The sequence below is a fragment of the Carcharhinus amblyrhynchos genome, chromosome 31, assembly GCF_965287045.1.
Source record: "Carcharhinus amblyrhynchos chromosome 31, sCarAmb.v2.hapA, whole genome shotgun sequence".
In the NCBI taxonomy this organism is placed as follows: Eukaryota; Metazoa; Chordata; class Chondrichthyes; order Carcharhiniformes; family Carcharhinidae; genus Carcharhinus; species Carcharhinus amblyrhynchos.
The window spans coordinates 14,577,542-14,593,735 of record NC_137354.1 but is presented as its reverse complement, the minus strand read 5'-3'; the positions used below and the strand labels follow the sequence as shown (position 1 = coordinate 14,593,735).

General features: G+C 40.1%; 1 protein-coding gene across 1 annotated transcript in view; it reads right to left on the bottom strand.

Annotated features, from left to right (window-relative positions):
- kat6b (K(lysine) acetyltransferase 6B) overlaps positions 1-12,024 on the bottom strand; it is a 155,282-nt gene extending 143,258 nt beyond the window's left edge. Inside the window, exons 1-2 of the mRNA XM_080215803.1 lie at positions 11,880-12,024; positions 10,130-11,046 (exon numbers count right to left, since the gene is read on the bottom strand). Of these exons, the coding sequence (XP_080071929.1) occupies positions 10,130-10,750 (621 nt within the window). The 5' untranslated portion in view covers positions 10,751-11,046; positions 11,880-12,024. The remainder of the gene's footprint in view (positions 1-10,129; positions 11,047-11,879) is intronic.
- Between the last annotated feature and the right edge of the window lie 4,170 nt (positions 12,025-16,194).

Genomic DNA, 16,194 nt, shown 5'->3' with positions numbered 1-16,194 from the left:
CTGTGGGAGAAACTGGAGCACCCAGAGGAAACAGATATATAGACAATTATACCTATACAGAATCCCTACAGTGCAGGCGGCCATTTGGCCCATCGAGTCCGCACTGACCACAATCCCACTCAAGCCCTATCCCTGTAACTTCACTTATTTACTCTGATAGTCCTCTCCGGCCTTAACGGGTAATTTACTGTGGCCAATCAACCTAACCTGCACATCTTTGGAGTGCGGGGAGAAACCAGACCACCTGGAGAAAACCCGTGAAGACTGAGGGAGAATGTGCAAACTCCACACAGATATTCACACCAGAGTGGAACTGAACCCAGGTTCTTGCGCTTTGAGGCAGCAGTGTTAACCACTGTGCCACCCTATATATAACATATATTACATATAGACATAAAACACGTAGACTACTTACTGAAACACTAGTCATTACAAAGTAAACTATAACAATTTTCAATGGTTAAAACAAGCTGCTGATCTTAATTCATCTTTAAGCATTGAATATTCCACTAACTACTAGGATATCAGCGCTTAAAATGTACAATGAAGTAATGAAAGTTGCCAAAATCTCGGAGGACCATAGGCTGCTCTCTCCCCTGCTTTTTAAAAGAGAAAGAGAGAGGAAAGGAGAGAACAGAGGAAGAATGAGTCAGCACAAGCAAGAGAACTGATTGGTGGTGTTTCAATTCGAGGGTCACCGCACTTCAGGTGAGAAGACGGGCCTTCGTGGATAATCTCATCCAGTACAGGAATTGAACCTGCGCTGCGAGTGTCGCCCTGCACCATGAACCAGCTGTCCAACCAACTGAGCTAACCGACCTCCTGTAACAATGAAGTAATAAGCAACATATCCAAAATCAATAATACCTGTAACCATCTACAAGACATTAGAACAATTGACACCAAAGGAACAATGCCAAAATTTATCACTTTGCAACAGTCAATGCTTGTTTCCAGAAAACACTTCTCCACTTACCCAGCAATTCTCAGTTCAGGCACTTGTAATTTGTTTCCTGGTTTATCCACACAAAAATATCCAACACAAGATGGAGCATATCTTAAATTGAGTATGCAAGAGGTGAGGGCAATAACATCACCACTGCAGTCACCGATGACAATTCATGATCAATTAACAGCACTGCTCAAACTGATGAAAATCCCCAAATCAGCCAAACATCATTATCTTCCAGAAAAGAATGACTCCCCTTTATTTGTTCTTCCTAGATTAAAAGGAAGTCCACAAATTTGACTGCACAATTTATCAATGCACTGATGAACCATCTTGTTTTTGTTTCAATTTTTTTGAAAGCTCAAAAAATTAAATTGAATCTACATACTTTATCATAATGGCTTTAAATAATCTCAGTAAAGATTAGCAAATCCAGATGATGCTAAAATATAAACACACTGAAACTGATCTAATATTGCCAATTTTGGTTCAGTTCTACCATTTTCACCTTGGAGTCAGAAGGTTGTGGGTTCAAAGGCCACACTCAGCCTAGAGCACCTAATCTCAATTTCTAGTCCAGAGCAGAAGGCAGAGTGCTGCACTGTCACAGATGCTTATTACAGATTAAATATTAAACAGGGCTTTCCTCTTGGACGAATGCTTAGAGTTTACTGGATTATGGGATTATTCAACGAAGAATTCTAGAGTTCTGGTTTCCTGCCCAACATTTATATGTCAACTAATGCCACTGCCCATTTATCTCACTGCTGCTTGTGGCATCTTGCCGTGTACAAATTGGCTGTCACACTTTCCTACATTGTGGTAATGACTACACTTCAAAAGACTTAATTGGTTGTGAAGTGCTTTGGACATCCTGAATCGTGAAAGGCTCTTTATAAATCTAAATTTGTTCTGTCTTGCTACTCAAGAACTTAATTGTAATCAAGGGTTTAACTCAAATGCCTAGCCAAGTGCTCTCAAAGTCAACATCGCAAATCAGTAAACAACGGGATTATTAGTTCAGATTGACAATGAGTATTACTTTCCAGAATATCTAATGAACTTCTATGCATGGGAATCTATTGTGATAGTTTGTAAAATGAACAAATAGTAGGCTGCTTATGTGTGCAGATGACATTCTGCATGCATCACAAATGTTGAAACATGTTCACTGGATGACAAACTCAAAAAGGAATTTCTACTTTCAGTCTATCATCAAACTATTTTCCTTCAGCAAGGATTGTTCCATTACAACCTGTCATTTTTCACCATTTCTGCTTCATTCTGCTAACCCACAGTTTATTTTAAAAAGAAAATATTCTCATATTTGCCAAAGATTGGTGGCATCAGGTTTAAACTTCCCAGTTTTGGACAGTTGGAAAAAAACCTAAATTGTTCAGTCATTTGGGAGCAAAACTGCTCCAATTTCAGCCCTTTTAAGCTTTCTTGCACAGACTTGTTTGTGCCATTGTGCTGCTTTTCCTCATTGTCCTGACTAGCTTTTGGAAATTACATGAGAAAATACACAAAGTTTGTGTAGTATTATCACAGTTAAACTTATCCAAAGTAGAAAAGTAACTGAAAGTTTATTAGTGTTACAAGTAGGGTTACATTAACACTGCAATGAAGTTATTGTGAAATCCCCAGGAAGAAGTATAAGCAGACAATGAGGCAAGGATCTGACTTCAGGCATTTATAATATGGCATGACTTTAACATAGTGTTGTCAACAGGATTTGAATGAAGTGTGTTCTGAATGAAAGGACATTAAGGAAGATGCAATTTACAAATTTGGCACTGGTGATAGTTGATAGCTACATAACTAGATGAATGGATATACAATTTAGAAAAAAAATAGAGTTTATATCATGAGGGATAGAGACAGTGTCAGAAGATTGAGTTGTGGTAGAAATTCAGCCATGATCTTAATGAATTACAGAGCAGTCTTTGAGGGCCTAATCTTCCTCCTATTTCATGTAATGTGCAAAACGCACTTTTAGAAGTGTGACTCTGCATCTGTTATTCTCCTCCTCCTCCAGGTCCCATGCCCAAGAGGGTGTTGGTGACCAGACTTCCATTGGATTCGTTATGATCATGACTCGCAAATTCCTCCAGTGGTTTGCCATTAACTTTTCCAATATGCTGATCACGGCTCAACTTTGGATCTTCTTCGAACTGCTACCAATGCAAGCATCTCACTACGTAAGTAAGGAGACCAAAACACAATATTCTAGGTAATATTGCCCTGTACAGTTGTTGCAAGACTTCTTTCCTCCATCCTCCCTTCAAGAGAAGGTCCATTTGCCATACTATATAATTGTTCATCCGAGTAGAACTTTGTGATTCATGTACAAAGACTTCCTTATAACTCGTTAGAATTCTAACTTGTGCCCATTTAAATGATATTCCACTTTGCTATTCTTCCTGCCAAAGTGAACAATCTCCCGTTCCACCTACCAAATTTTTGCTCTGTTGATCTATCCATATCCCTTTGCAGATTCTTTGCATCTTCCTTTCTATCTCTGCATCATCAGCAAATTTAGCTACAATACATTTGATCCTTTCATTCATATCATTAACATACAAGAATTTGAGGCTCCTGCACTGATTCCTGTGGCACTACACGAGTTAGTCTGTCAACATGATAATGACCCATTTATCCCATCCCGATTTCTTGTTAGTCAATCCTCTAACTGTGCTAATATTACTTACACCACAAGTTCTTCCTGCATAGTAACCTTTTATCTGGAACCTTATTGAATGCCTTTTGGAAATCCAAATACAGCATATCTACTCGTTCTCCTTTATCCACCTTGCTTGTTACATCCTCAAAGAACTCTAATAAATTTGTCAAGCACTATTTTTCTCCCACAAAATCACAATGATTTGCATGACTGTATTCTGATTTTCTGTATGTCCTGCTACTAACTCTTTCATAATGGATTCTGGCATTTTCTCATCGACATTTGTTGTTACACTTCAACACAATATCTGTAATACAATGAGTCTCAGTGCCTAAAAACTGTAAATTGCCAGTTCGTTAAGATCTAATACTGGTCTTCGATAACCTTTTCAAACCATCAATAAACTCTGATCTGACTTTGAAATGTGATTCCTACAGGAATTTTACTGCAGGTTCCAATCAATCAGAAAAGACATACAATTTTGAATTACCAGTTAAAAATGGCAATCTTATCAATACTTGTCCAAAGAAAATATTACAATCAAAATATAGATGGAACAATTGATCTAATTTTTAATCAATTTTGAATTCTGGAATGTGTTTATAAAACAGCATGAGAACTCCACGCCTTGCACAAGTGCCTCACGTTATGCATAAAGGTATGTTTTCTAGATTTGTTCCAAAAATAAAAGCTCTGCTTAAACTTGGAACAACAGACAGTTAAGACAAGCTAATAAGTGGTTGTCACACCGAATATTCTATTAGAGCACAGTGTTACTTAAAGCAATGAAATCATGGTACACTTCCAAAACCTAGAGTATCAGAATACAAGAATTGGAATAGTAACAGCAGTTTTTAATTACAATTTGAATTTATATAATGGCTTTAATGTAGGAAAAGCATCTAACCTCGTTCCACTCTTACCTCTAAAAATCACCCCAGCAGCTCACAGGCAACTGCACTTTCGAAATCCCAATAATCCAGCCTTTGGCTCTCCATTTGCCACATTTGTCACCTCCGCTGTACCGCACCCTCACCTCACCTTCGATATATCAGTCCCCAATAAAATCATTATTCTCTTTCAGCCTGGAGTACTGACCTTTCATAGAATCCTACAGTGTAAAAGGAGGCCATTCAGCCAATTGAGTCTGCACTGACCCTCCAACAGAGCATCCTACCCAGATTCACTCAAACCCATAACTCGATGTACTTAGCCCACTTGGGACACTAAGGAGCATGATCAATCCACCTAACCTGCACACGTGTGGACTAGCCCACCTTGACAAATTTCCCCTGCTACCTTAGCATCTTCTTCTAGTGTCTCTCCTATTTCTTTCTGCTTTCTTCAAGCTCATTTTCTCATTGGGAACCACCACCTGGGTTCCATTTCTACTAAACCACTAACCACCAAATTCCCTCCTGGACTCAGTTTTAAACTTCTCTCTTCAGTTGTGTCTCTCTCCTTCAATTCAACACCATCAACTCTTTCTCTGTAAACTAACAGCTCACCTCCCTTTCTTGTCCCAGTACTTGAATGCATTTCTGCCTCCCAAATCTGTGCCCATCTTTCTCAGAACTTTGTGTTTAAATCCACCAGCTTAGATTTCCGCCTCTATCAAAGTACTGAAATGATTCTTATCAAAGTTATCCTATGTTAGTGTGACAAGGTAAGCTGTCCCTCATCTTTCTTGATGTGTCTGCAGCCTTTGACATAATTGATCACACCATCCTCCTTCAACAACTCTCCACTATCACCAAGCTGGGTGGGACTGTTCTCGCCTGATCTTATTCTGATCTAACTACAGCCAGAGTTCACTTGCTTCCGAGTGCTACCAAACCATTACCTTTGGTGTCTCCAAACGATCTACTTTTGATCCTTCCTTTTTTTCATCTACATGCTACCCCACAGCAATATAAGAACATAAGAACATAAGAAATAGGAGCAGGAGTAGGCCATCTAGCCCTTCGAGCCTGCCCCGCCATTCAATAAGATCATGGCTGATCTGTCGCTGCTCAGTTCCACTTTCCCGCCCTCTCCCCATAACCCTTAATCCCCTCTCTTATCAAAAACCCATCAACCCGCGTCTTAAAAATATTTAGCGAGGCAGCCTTCACCACTTCAATGGGCAGAGAATTCCAGAGATTCACCACCCTTTGAGTGAAGAAGTTCCTCCTCAACTCTGTTCTAAACTGCCCCCCTTTTATCTTGAGGCTGTGCCCCAACACAGCATTGGTTTTCATATGCACATTGACAACACCCAGCTTTATGACAATACCACTTCTTGCAGCTTCTACAATGTTGCTAAGTTACCACAATGGTTATCCTTCATCCAGTACTGGGGACCGGTTGAGCAGAAATTTCTTCTGAAGCCATCGTTTTTGGTCCCCACTCCAAACTGTTCCTCAATTACTGACTCCATCTCTCTCCCTGGCAACAGTCAAAGATTAAACCAGTCTGTCACATTTGACCCCAAAATAAGCTTCTGACCACATTTGTGCCATTAAGACCACCTACATCTCAGTAACACTGCCCAACTTCACCCCAGCTTATCGGCTTCTGAACCCATTATTCATGTCTTTATCTCCAGACTAGACTATTCTAACATATTGCTGGCTTGTCTCCCACATTCTATCCTCTGTAAACCTGAAATCATCCAAAGCCCTGCAGCCCATGACTTAACTTGCACCATATCCCAATGCCCTACCACTCCTGCACTCACAGACATACACTGGTTTGAGAAATGTCTCAATTTTACAATTCTCATCGTTTTCTTTCAAATCCTTCCATAGACACACCCCTCTTTCTATAATCAGCAGCACCACAACTCCCAAATTTAATTCTGGTCTCATGCATCTCCCGAATTTTAATTTCTCCAGTTAGTCTTCAGTTGTCTAGTCCCCTGGTTGTGGAAAATCATTTTTACCTCTCTGTCTCACTTTCCTTCTCTAAAACGTCCTTAAAGCCAATCTCTCTGGTTTTTTTCTGTTATCTACCTGCCATTGTGGCTGGGTGTCATACTTGGTTTTATAATGATCGTGTGAAGCTCCTTGGGACTTTTTATTATGTTACAGGCACTACATAAATATAAGTTGTTATCGTTGTTGAAAATATCCCAAGGCACTACTCAGAAGCATAAACAGATATGCCCAGGGGGCTGAAGGAACAGACAGCAGTACTGGAATAAGGCAGATGGTGCAGGTGGGGAACTAGAAACATGGACAGTTAAGAGGCTAATCATGGGAACACAAGAGCTCTTGAAGGATTGGATGAGTTTACAGTAATAGGGAGAGACAAAGAATCCATGAAATTATACAAACACCAGAATTTTAAATTATTGAGTGGCTGAATACCCTAAGTCTGCTCCTATTGTTATGATGTGGGTATGCCGGCGTTGGACTGGCGTAAACACAGTAAAAAGTCTGACAACACCAGGTTTTAGTCCAACCTATTTATTTGATAATATACTCACAAGCTTTCGAGGGGACTGCCTCTTCGTCAGGAACTCTCCATTCACCTGACGAAGAGGCAGTCCCCTCGAAAGCTTGTGAGTATATTATCAAATAAATAGGTTGGACTAAAACCTGGTGTTGTCAGACTTTTTACTATCCTATTTTTATGTTCATATATTTGAAACACGGAGGGACCAGGAGCCTATGTAGGTCACTAAGAGCAGGGCTAATGAATGGTGCAGGAAGGGAAAGGACAGATCAGCTGTTGTTTTAGTTTTTCCATGGATGATGGAAGGACACGACTATAATAGTTGACTCTGGAAGTGGTTATGTTGTGAATGAGGATTTCAGCAGAAACGAACTGAGACTGGACACATGCAGGCACTGCTATGAAGGAGGATGACTGCAGACTTTCTGATGGTGCAAACAATTACATACTTATATTAGAAATACAAAATGTAACCCTTTAGTTTTGGCACAGTTTGTTTTAATGTGACCAATATTGAGATAGTTCTAGTCCAATAACAGCCTGTTTTAATTAGCTCTAAATCCATTTCTTCAGATTAAAAACTGAATAAATAAGAATATAAGAAATAGGAGCAGGAGTAGATCATTAAGCACACTGAGTCAGCTGCACCCATTCAACATAATCACAGCCAACCTTGGGCCTCAACTCCACTTTCCCGGCTGTTCTATATTCACCCGATTCTCTGTGGCATCAAAAATATGCCTATCACAATCTCGAAATATGTTCAATAATGCAGCATCCTAAACAATCTGGGGTTGAGAATTCCAAAGATTCACAACTCTGAGTGAAGAGCCTTTTCCTAATCTCAGTCCTAAATGATCAGCACCTTATCCTGACTGTGCCCCTACAATCTAGATTCTCTAACTTTGGGAATCAACATCTCAGTGTCAACCCTGTCAAGTCCCTTCAGAACCTTGAATATTTTAATGGGATCATCTCTCATTCTTCTAAACCTCAGAACACAAATCCAACTTATTCAGCCTCTCAGAGTTATAGAATCCCTACAGCGCAGAAGACGATCTTTCGGCCCATAGAGCCTGGTGCAGGATCAATCCCCATGACCCACATATTTACCTTGTTAGTGTCAGGGGGACTAAGGAGCAATTTAGCATGGCCAATCAGCGTAACATGCACACCTATGAACTGTGGGAGGAAACCAGAACACCTGGAAGAAACCCATGCAGACCTGGGGAGAATGTGTAAACTTTAGACAGACCATCAACCAAGGCTGGAACCAGACCGAGGTCCCTGGTGTTGTGAGGCAGCAGTGCTAATCACTGTGCTACCCTCAGCATGGGAGAACTCTCTCACCCCAGGGATCAATTTAATGAACCTTCCTTGTACCACCTCCAATGTAAATACATTCTTCCTTAAATATAGAAACTAAAGTTAAAGAATTCCAGGTGTGATGTCAGTAATGCTCCATGTAATTGTAGCAAGATTTTTTTAATTCTTGTAACCCATTCTTTTTGCAATAAAAGCCAACAAGCCCTTTGCTTTCCTAACTGCTTTCTTTATTTGCATGCTAACTTTGCATTCCTTGCCTGAGCATACCAAAGTGAATAACCTCACACTATACTCCATCTGTCACCTTGTTGCCCATTCACTTAACCTGTCTATATTGCTTTGCAGCCTCTGTGTGTTCTCTTCACAGCTTGCATTCCCACCTGTGTCATCAGCAAACTTATATGTTACTCTGTCTCTTTGCCCATGTCATTAATACTGATTGTAAATAGCTGAGGCCCCAGCACTGATCCTTGCGGCACTCCTAGTCACAGCATGCCAACTTAAATGTGCCATTTATCTCCACTCTGATTCCTGACCATTAACCAATCGCTATCCCTCTCCATTAACTAATCCTGCGTGGTAAATCATTTGCAATCAGTTAAGTTATATAAAACAAAGAAGAGTGAAACATTCTATATCTTCAGCATTTTTGATCAAGTTTCCAACTATTTTGCTTCCTTCCTGGGAGTCCAATTTATTTACAATGCATTATTTGTAAGCAGCGACCCTGCTTTGCAAATATCCCTTTAGCTAATACTATCAAAAGTTCAGATTGGCTCTCATTGATTTTGTTATTGTTTGTAGCAGGTTATTGACATATGCTGCAGTTGTTTTGGTTATATTACAGTTGTGTGAAAACACTTTGTTACATAAGCAGAAATATAAACACGTGCATCGTGAAGAGCAGGAGAGAGTTCGCCCAGTGTCTTGGCTAATGCTAATCCTTCAACCAATATCACAAACAGTATCTTTTGACAATTCATTTTATTGTGATCGGCACGTCCTTGCTGTGTGTAATCTGACTACCACAATGACAGTGATCTCATTCAAAAGTAAATAATTAGCTGCAAAACACTTTGGAAGATGGATGCTATAATGTGCATAAGATAAAAAACGCAACTTCTTCCTTTCCCAAGCCCATTCATAATATCGAGCTATCTGTAGCTAGAATAGTTCAAAATGATGAAAGTGAAATGCAAAGTCACCTTACTCTTCATTTGGGATATCCTTAACCTTTGACCTTCAGAGGCCAATCAGGTATCATGTTAGAACTGGTGAAAGCAGCAAACAACCATTTATAACAATCCTCTAGGTACACAGAGAAGACCACTTCCGTGAGAGCTCAAAGTGATTAATGCATCCTCAGCACTTAATAAGATAATTTAAACATACTATATTAAATGCCTCTTTACATCTCATCAACATCACTGAGATCATTACATCATCATACAAAGCTTGAATTTTACACTATTCAGTGGCCTATGTCAAAAATCAGCCAATTCAGAGAAGTTCCCTAATTCAAGATGAATATAACCTGTCCTGTGTTTTTAAACCTGAAATTTAAACACAACTCATGTTTGTTTAAATAGTTTTGCAACTTACCTCACTTATGATCATAAATTTCACTCCAAATTCTGCCCTTAAATTGACAGCTCTCAATATTAACAGTTCAAAACTAAGCAAACACTGAAAATTCATTGGTTAGGATTCTCTTTTCCCACCCATACACCTACCTTTTCTTTTTCATGAGGAAGATGGGTAACTGGTAGAGACGAAGGGGAAGAATTATTGTATTTTGTTGCTCCCCTGCCTCCTGCAGTCCCATAATTCACTCTGTAGAGAGGGCCATCCTTTAATATTCTCCCATTATTCACAGCACGCTTGGTAGCTAGTCTAAGCCTCTGCTGAAATGTTGAACTGCTGGTAATAGTAGCTAAATCACTTTGGCTTCTCAAATATTTCTCTATGTTCTTAAGTGAGGAACCATTTGGTTCTGCCAATCCTTCAACTGCTCTCTTGAGTATCTTATTCCAGTCCACATTACTAATATCAATGCAGTTTCTTGATGTACACCCTTGTGTGGATTTTGAAAGACCGCAAGGCTTAATGGGTGTGAAACGTCCAGGTTTCTCTGGATCCTTGTAGGATGAAAGCCCTTTATTTGTAACTTTAAGAATAGTGCCATCTTTCACACTAAGTTCCAGTTGTTCTAGAACAGTCTTCCTATCTAATCCATGTGAAGAGGATACTGCATGGCAAATTCTCTCCTCTGAGGGCCTTTGCTTTTGCTTTTTCACCTTCTGAATAGCTTCTAGAATCCATTCAGTGTATAGTGGGTTTGCAAGCTTTACCATGGTTGACCATTCATATGTTGTTCAATTCCAATGTTAGGCCTAGAAATTATTCCTCGTCTATGCATTCCATCAATCCTATGCCAGGAACTAAAAGGCTTTCCTGAGAAAATAATTCGTTGAAGTAAGGACTAGAACATGCCTTAATACCAACTTCTGTAACATTTTTGCCAGTCAAAAATATCCATCAAAACTGCATTGAGCCCAATTAGCCTTACAACAGGATAATCTTCTGAAGGTTCAACCAACAGGTTTCCAAAAGACTCCCAATGGACTAGTTGTAAATGTGAGAATAGGTCCTGTAAGGCAAAAGGTAAACAGTGTTAAATGCGTCCTTGCAAAATTCATTGAAGTCAGGAAAAAAAAGCCCACAAACCTAACAACTTAGCCCCTACATGACATGTAGCATATCTGCAGGTTATGATGAGTTTGTTAGATTGACATTTTCAAATCCCTCATGTTTACATCAGAATGTCACCATTGTAAACACACGTGCAAGGCTGCAAGTTCTCCCAATCTCGCTGCAGATTTTTTTTAAGGTGTAAATATATATATAGGGCATGATGTCACTCCCCTTCTAAAACAAAAATCAATAAAAGTAGGAAAACTCGGTAGCATCGGTTGTATATTTTCAGGTGAGCAACTTTGGCAAGGACTTGTTTGCTAACCTCTCCCGCAATCCAAATGTATCCTATAGAGGCCTGAACTCGGGTGGCGTTGCTTGCTTTCTTCTTCAAAAGGAGTAATAATTTTTTTGGAAGGGGGGAATTGCAGATGACCAACAAATGAACAATCCGCTGGTGAGCAGAGAGCTCTGCAATCAGCCCTCGACCTACTGGCTGGCAGCAGCATCCTGTCTGTGTGAATCGGCCTCAATACCGCATCATCAGCATTCGGGGGGGGGGGGGGGCACACCAGAGAACCACTGCGTTAAAGCCCAGCCAGGATCTCCAAAAAAAGGGACATCTCATCATTAACCATAATCACGGCAGCCCATAAGCCTTCCGCATTATTCCCTTCAGGTAAAGCACATCCCCTCTGCCTCTTAAGATGGAAAAAAAAGGCTTGGCTTCGAAACAAAAACAGCTTTGGAAGAAGAGGAGGAGGGGGGAAGAAAACACAGATCACGCACCTTGTTTCACACTTGAGCGCAGAATGGGCTGATAGCTAGCAGAGCGGGCGCCATTTTGTTCCAATGTTTGAACACCGGAGTTTACATGAAAGCGACATGACACTGATTACAGCCGAATGGAGTCCCATTATACCCCGGCGTGCAACCTAACTCCAGCCTGGAAGTCCCGCCCCCCCGCTCTCCCACCATTGGTCACGCGTCCCCCTCCGCCCCGGGCAGCCCGCACCACACCGCCGTCTGATTGGCAGAGGCCCTTGTCAATCATCAGCTCTCTTTTCTCCCCCTCCCCCCGCCTCATCCAGCAGGTTCGGTTGGCCCGCAGTATTTATGTCATTTGCGCACTGGGCTACATCTAAATTTTAAGTTTGACGCGCTGCCTCCCAAGTTAATTTGGCTGTGTCGCCGATGTATCACGTCGAATTATTTTTTCATCTCCCTCTCCGAAATCAGGTCACAAGTGCTGCAAAAAAAGACGCGAGTAGCCATCAATTTTAAGTTTCAGCGAAATGCCGTCCCGAATTAAAACTGATTTTTGAGGCTTCTTGCGCGGCAACTGAATGTCAAGTTGCTTCCTTTTTATTCTTAAAAAAACCATCTCAAGGCAATATTTGGAAGATCGACGTTTTAAAGCACCCCCTCCCAAATCTATTATTTCTGAGTGGTGAATGTTAAACTAGAGATCGATTTTTGGATGAACATTTGGATCAGTGTCGAGCGCAGTGCTGCCCTCACTGATACCAGCAACCACCCCCTATCGCTTAACGCAAAGGGGGGGGGGGGGGGGAGAGAAGGATAAAGAGGAAAAAAACACAACAAAGTGGGCCATTTCATAATTTCTTTTCCCCCTTCCCTGCCCGTTGCAAATGAATATTTATCAGGGGAGGCTTGTCTTGGTGCTCGGCTCGCGCTGCTTTTGAAAATTCAAACGGGAGCTGGCAAGTTGCTGCCTTTTAAAACAACCTCAGCCGGGAGGAAAATGGCGCATAAATGTGTAATGTGTTTCAGATATATAAAAATATATCTTCATATATATAAAAACAAAGCATGCGGAACTGGCACCTCATTTCCCATTTTTTAAAAGCCTTTATTTTGTATTTGAGAGGTGGTGGGAGTAGGAACAGCGGCTAAGAGAAAGTGTCTGAGGCGGTTGGAAGCTTCTGGAAAGTGCTGCCCGGGCCCCCCCGTGGCCCAACGGTCGCTCATTAAGCAGGCGGCGCGAGACAGCCCCGCGCAGTCGTGGGGGAGGCAGGAGTCACGCGACGGCGGGCTGCTAACCGCCGCTCACGGGATTCGGTCTCCCGCAGCCGCCTGATTACCACCTAGTCCCAAAGGTTAAAACATCTGCGTGCGCGCCATCACCAGTTAGTGCCCGCTGCCACCCGCGCCAGTTGGCGCCCTTGCCCCCCCGTCTTGTTTTGTTCGTCAGGGCGCCTCCAACTCTGTAGCCTGCCAACTTGTCCAGTTTCCTCCCCCACCCCCAACCCTTCCAGCTTTTATTGTGAAGTCATTTTTTTCAAAAAACAAACTATCATTTTTAGATTTAAGTTTATTTGTCTCCACTTCCTCTTCTTGGAACAATTTTAATAACCTCCCAGTAAACAGGCTTGCGACCTGGTGGCTTTTTGGCTCAGATCTTGTGCTATATGCCAGCTGTCTCGATTTCTTACGCAGGGTAACAGATGGCACACACAACAACCACACAGGCGAGGTACTGTAAACCACACAAAATAGCCCATCATTAATTCTGAGGGCATTTCTTCCAACCCTGTTGTTTTGAACTGTATTTGAGGTCCACTTTGTGTACACTTGCATTTTATATATTGATATACATTAGCGAATGTTCTTTTTCAACAGTTAAAAATTACCTCCAACTAAAAATCTCTTAATTATAGCAAAAGTGTGTTTTGCAAAACTATTGCTGAGAACAAACATTGATAATTTAATATGGAATTTTTTTAGTACTGTTTACAAACATTGAACTGCTACTGCTTCCTGGAATTCCAAATCAAATGGATAAAATAATCATATGTGCACAAATATTTATCAACTATCTGATCCATAAAGATTAAGGGTAGCTCTGAGAGCTTAAAGTATATGCAAGTTAACTGTGAGTGACAATAATTCCAATACTTTCCCAAGGATAGCCAAGTTCGAAAACACAGTTAAACTTAATTGATCAAAAATCACATGAAAAATAATATGTAATTTTGTGATTTTGGTACCTTTTTTCATATTTTAATCAGGATCATGGACTTGAGTGCTTGTTTAATGGGGATGACTATATTGAAACACACTAGGTTCAGTCATATAGGATGCTGTTTTGTTTATATGAGGCTTACAATACCGTGGAACCTCATTGTGAAGTGTAGTGAAATATGAACAATTAGAAATGTGCTCCAAATTAAAGAACATAGTGGCATAAAGAAAGAATGGTGGAACACTGTTTGCCATTGGACTGTGTTCCCATTTTGTGGTAGAGTGGAATCTGCAAATTCATTTTTTTTGAGAATACAGCAAATAAACATGATGAGTATTTGCTAACTACATATCAGCTAAAAACAGAGTGATTTAACGATCACTGTGTGGAATACCAACAATTTTATTCTATTAACCATGAACCATGCCCCTTCAGTGCAACAGTGTTTACATAATATAATCCCGAATCACTCCCTTTGTTAATTTGGAAGCTGCATACTTCAAGATTTGTATCTTGAATCTTTGTATCTAGAAATCTTTATATAGGAAAGAGTCCATTCAGCCCCTCAAGCTTACACTTTCCAACTCAAATTTGTCATATACCTCTTCAAAATAGCAATGCACGTGGTATCCTGTGATTTTAATTAATTTTCTCCAAACATAGTGTTCATTTCTCATAGTCCATGTGATACCTGTGGAATACTTCACCTAACAATTTAATAAAATTTTGTTTTGTAAATAGCACATCATGCAAACAATTCTCATACAGGTAGGGACACATTTACTATACACACACACGTGTGCAAAAAACAATCAAAAACTACTTTCTCAAGAGCCATCAGCAGTTGAAACATTCAAACAGCTGTCAATGGCTCAACATCAGCAAGTGTACAGCTGTAGGTGCTGGAATTTATGCTGAATAACTCTACCATTGTCCAAGAAAAGCATTAACAGATTAAAACCCCAGTTGTAAAAGGCAATTATAATTTCTTAAAGTTGGATCACTTAAATTACACCAATAAAATCTTACACATGGAACTGAATGCAATACTTATTCAACAAATAGATGGAACTGTTGGAATTCAAGTTGAGATTTATTTATAATTGTGGCAATCCGTTTTTTGTTAACTTTAAAATAAATTTGAGAAGACATTGCAATACGATCTGGGACTATAGGAAAGAGTCCATTCAGCCCCTCAAGCCTGTTCCACTATCCAATCAGACCATAGTTGATTTGCATCTCAATTACATTTTCCCTACCTCAGTTCCATCATCCTGGAAAACTTCACCTAACAAAAATCTATCAATCTCAGTCTAAGTCTTGAAAGCTCAAATTGTCCCAGTCTCCACAGCCTTAAGGGGTAGAGAATTCCAAGCCAATTGTAACTGAATAACTCAAACTGCATAAATAAATAACTGCAGAGCACAATGAATCTGGTAAATCACAAATCCAGCTATTTCACTTAATGTTCAAGATGAACATTTTTGTTTCTGGACAGGCTCAAAGGTACCTCAGTGACTTGGCCCACAGGAGCGGCTTACATAAATCCTAAAAAAAGTTACATTCCTTCATTAATCTATAAAAAATATACCCAGTCGCCTCTTTTCAACCAAAATTAAGTTGGCACGGCTGTATGTGTGTTTCAGCTTCCAGCCAGTTTGTCTTTTTGCAAAAACATTTGTGGTATGAATCAATAGTATATTTATGGCTGCCCGCTCATACTGCAGTTAAATATGCTTTGTATTATGGTATCAAGATATTCTTATTGAGCTCAATTCTTTACTCAATCGTTCCCCAGTGTTTTCTCATTGTAGAGTGCATTGAAACATGAAAATAACATTTTTCGAATGCTATGTGTAAAACAAAAGTATATTATCCCACATGCATGTACATAGAGACAATTATTCCAGTTGAAAATGATACTTTTGTAAGTTTCTATAGAGGTTTGTCAACTTGAGAGACTTTCTACAGCTTTGTATATTGTTTTTATCACCATGATCAAAACTAGTATTCCTTTTCGTGTATTTGACATGGAACCTTCAAAGTAAATGATCCAACATAAAAGTATAAATCAAAATGGCAATAAACGACTGTGGTTAGTATGTGAAGGAATAGCAT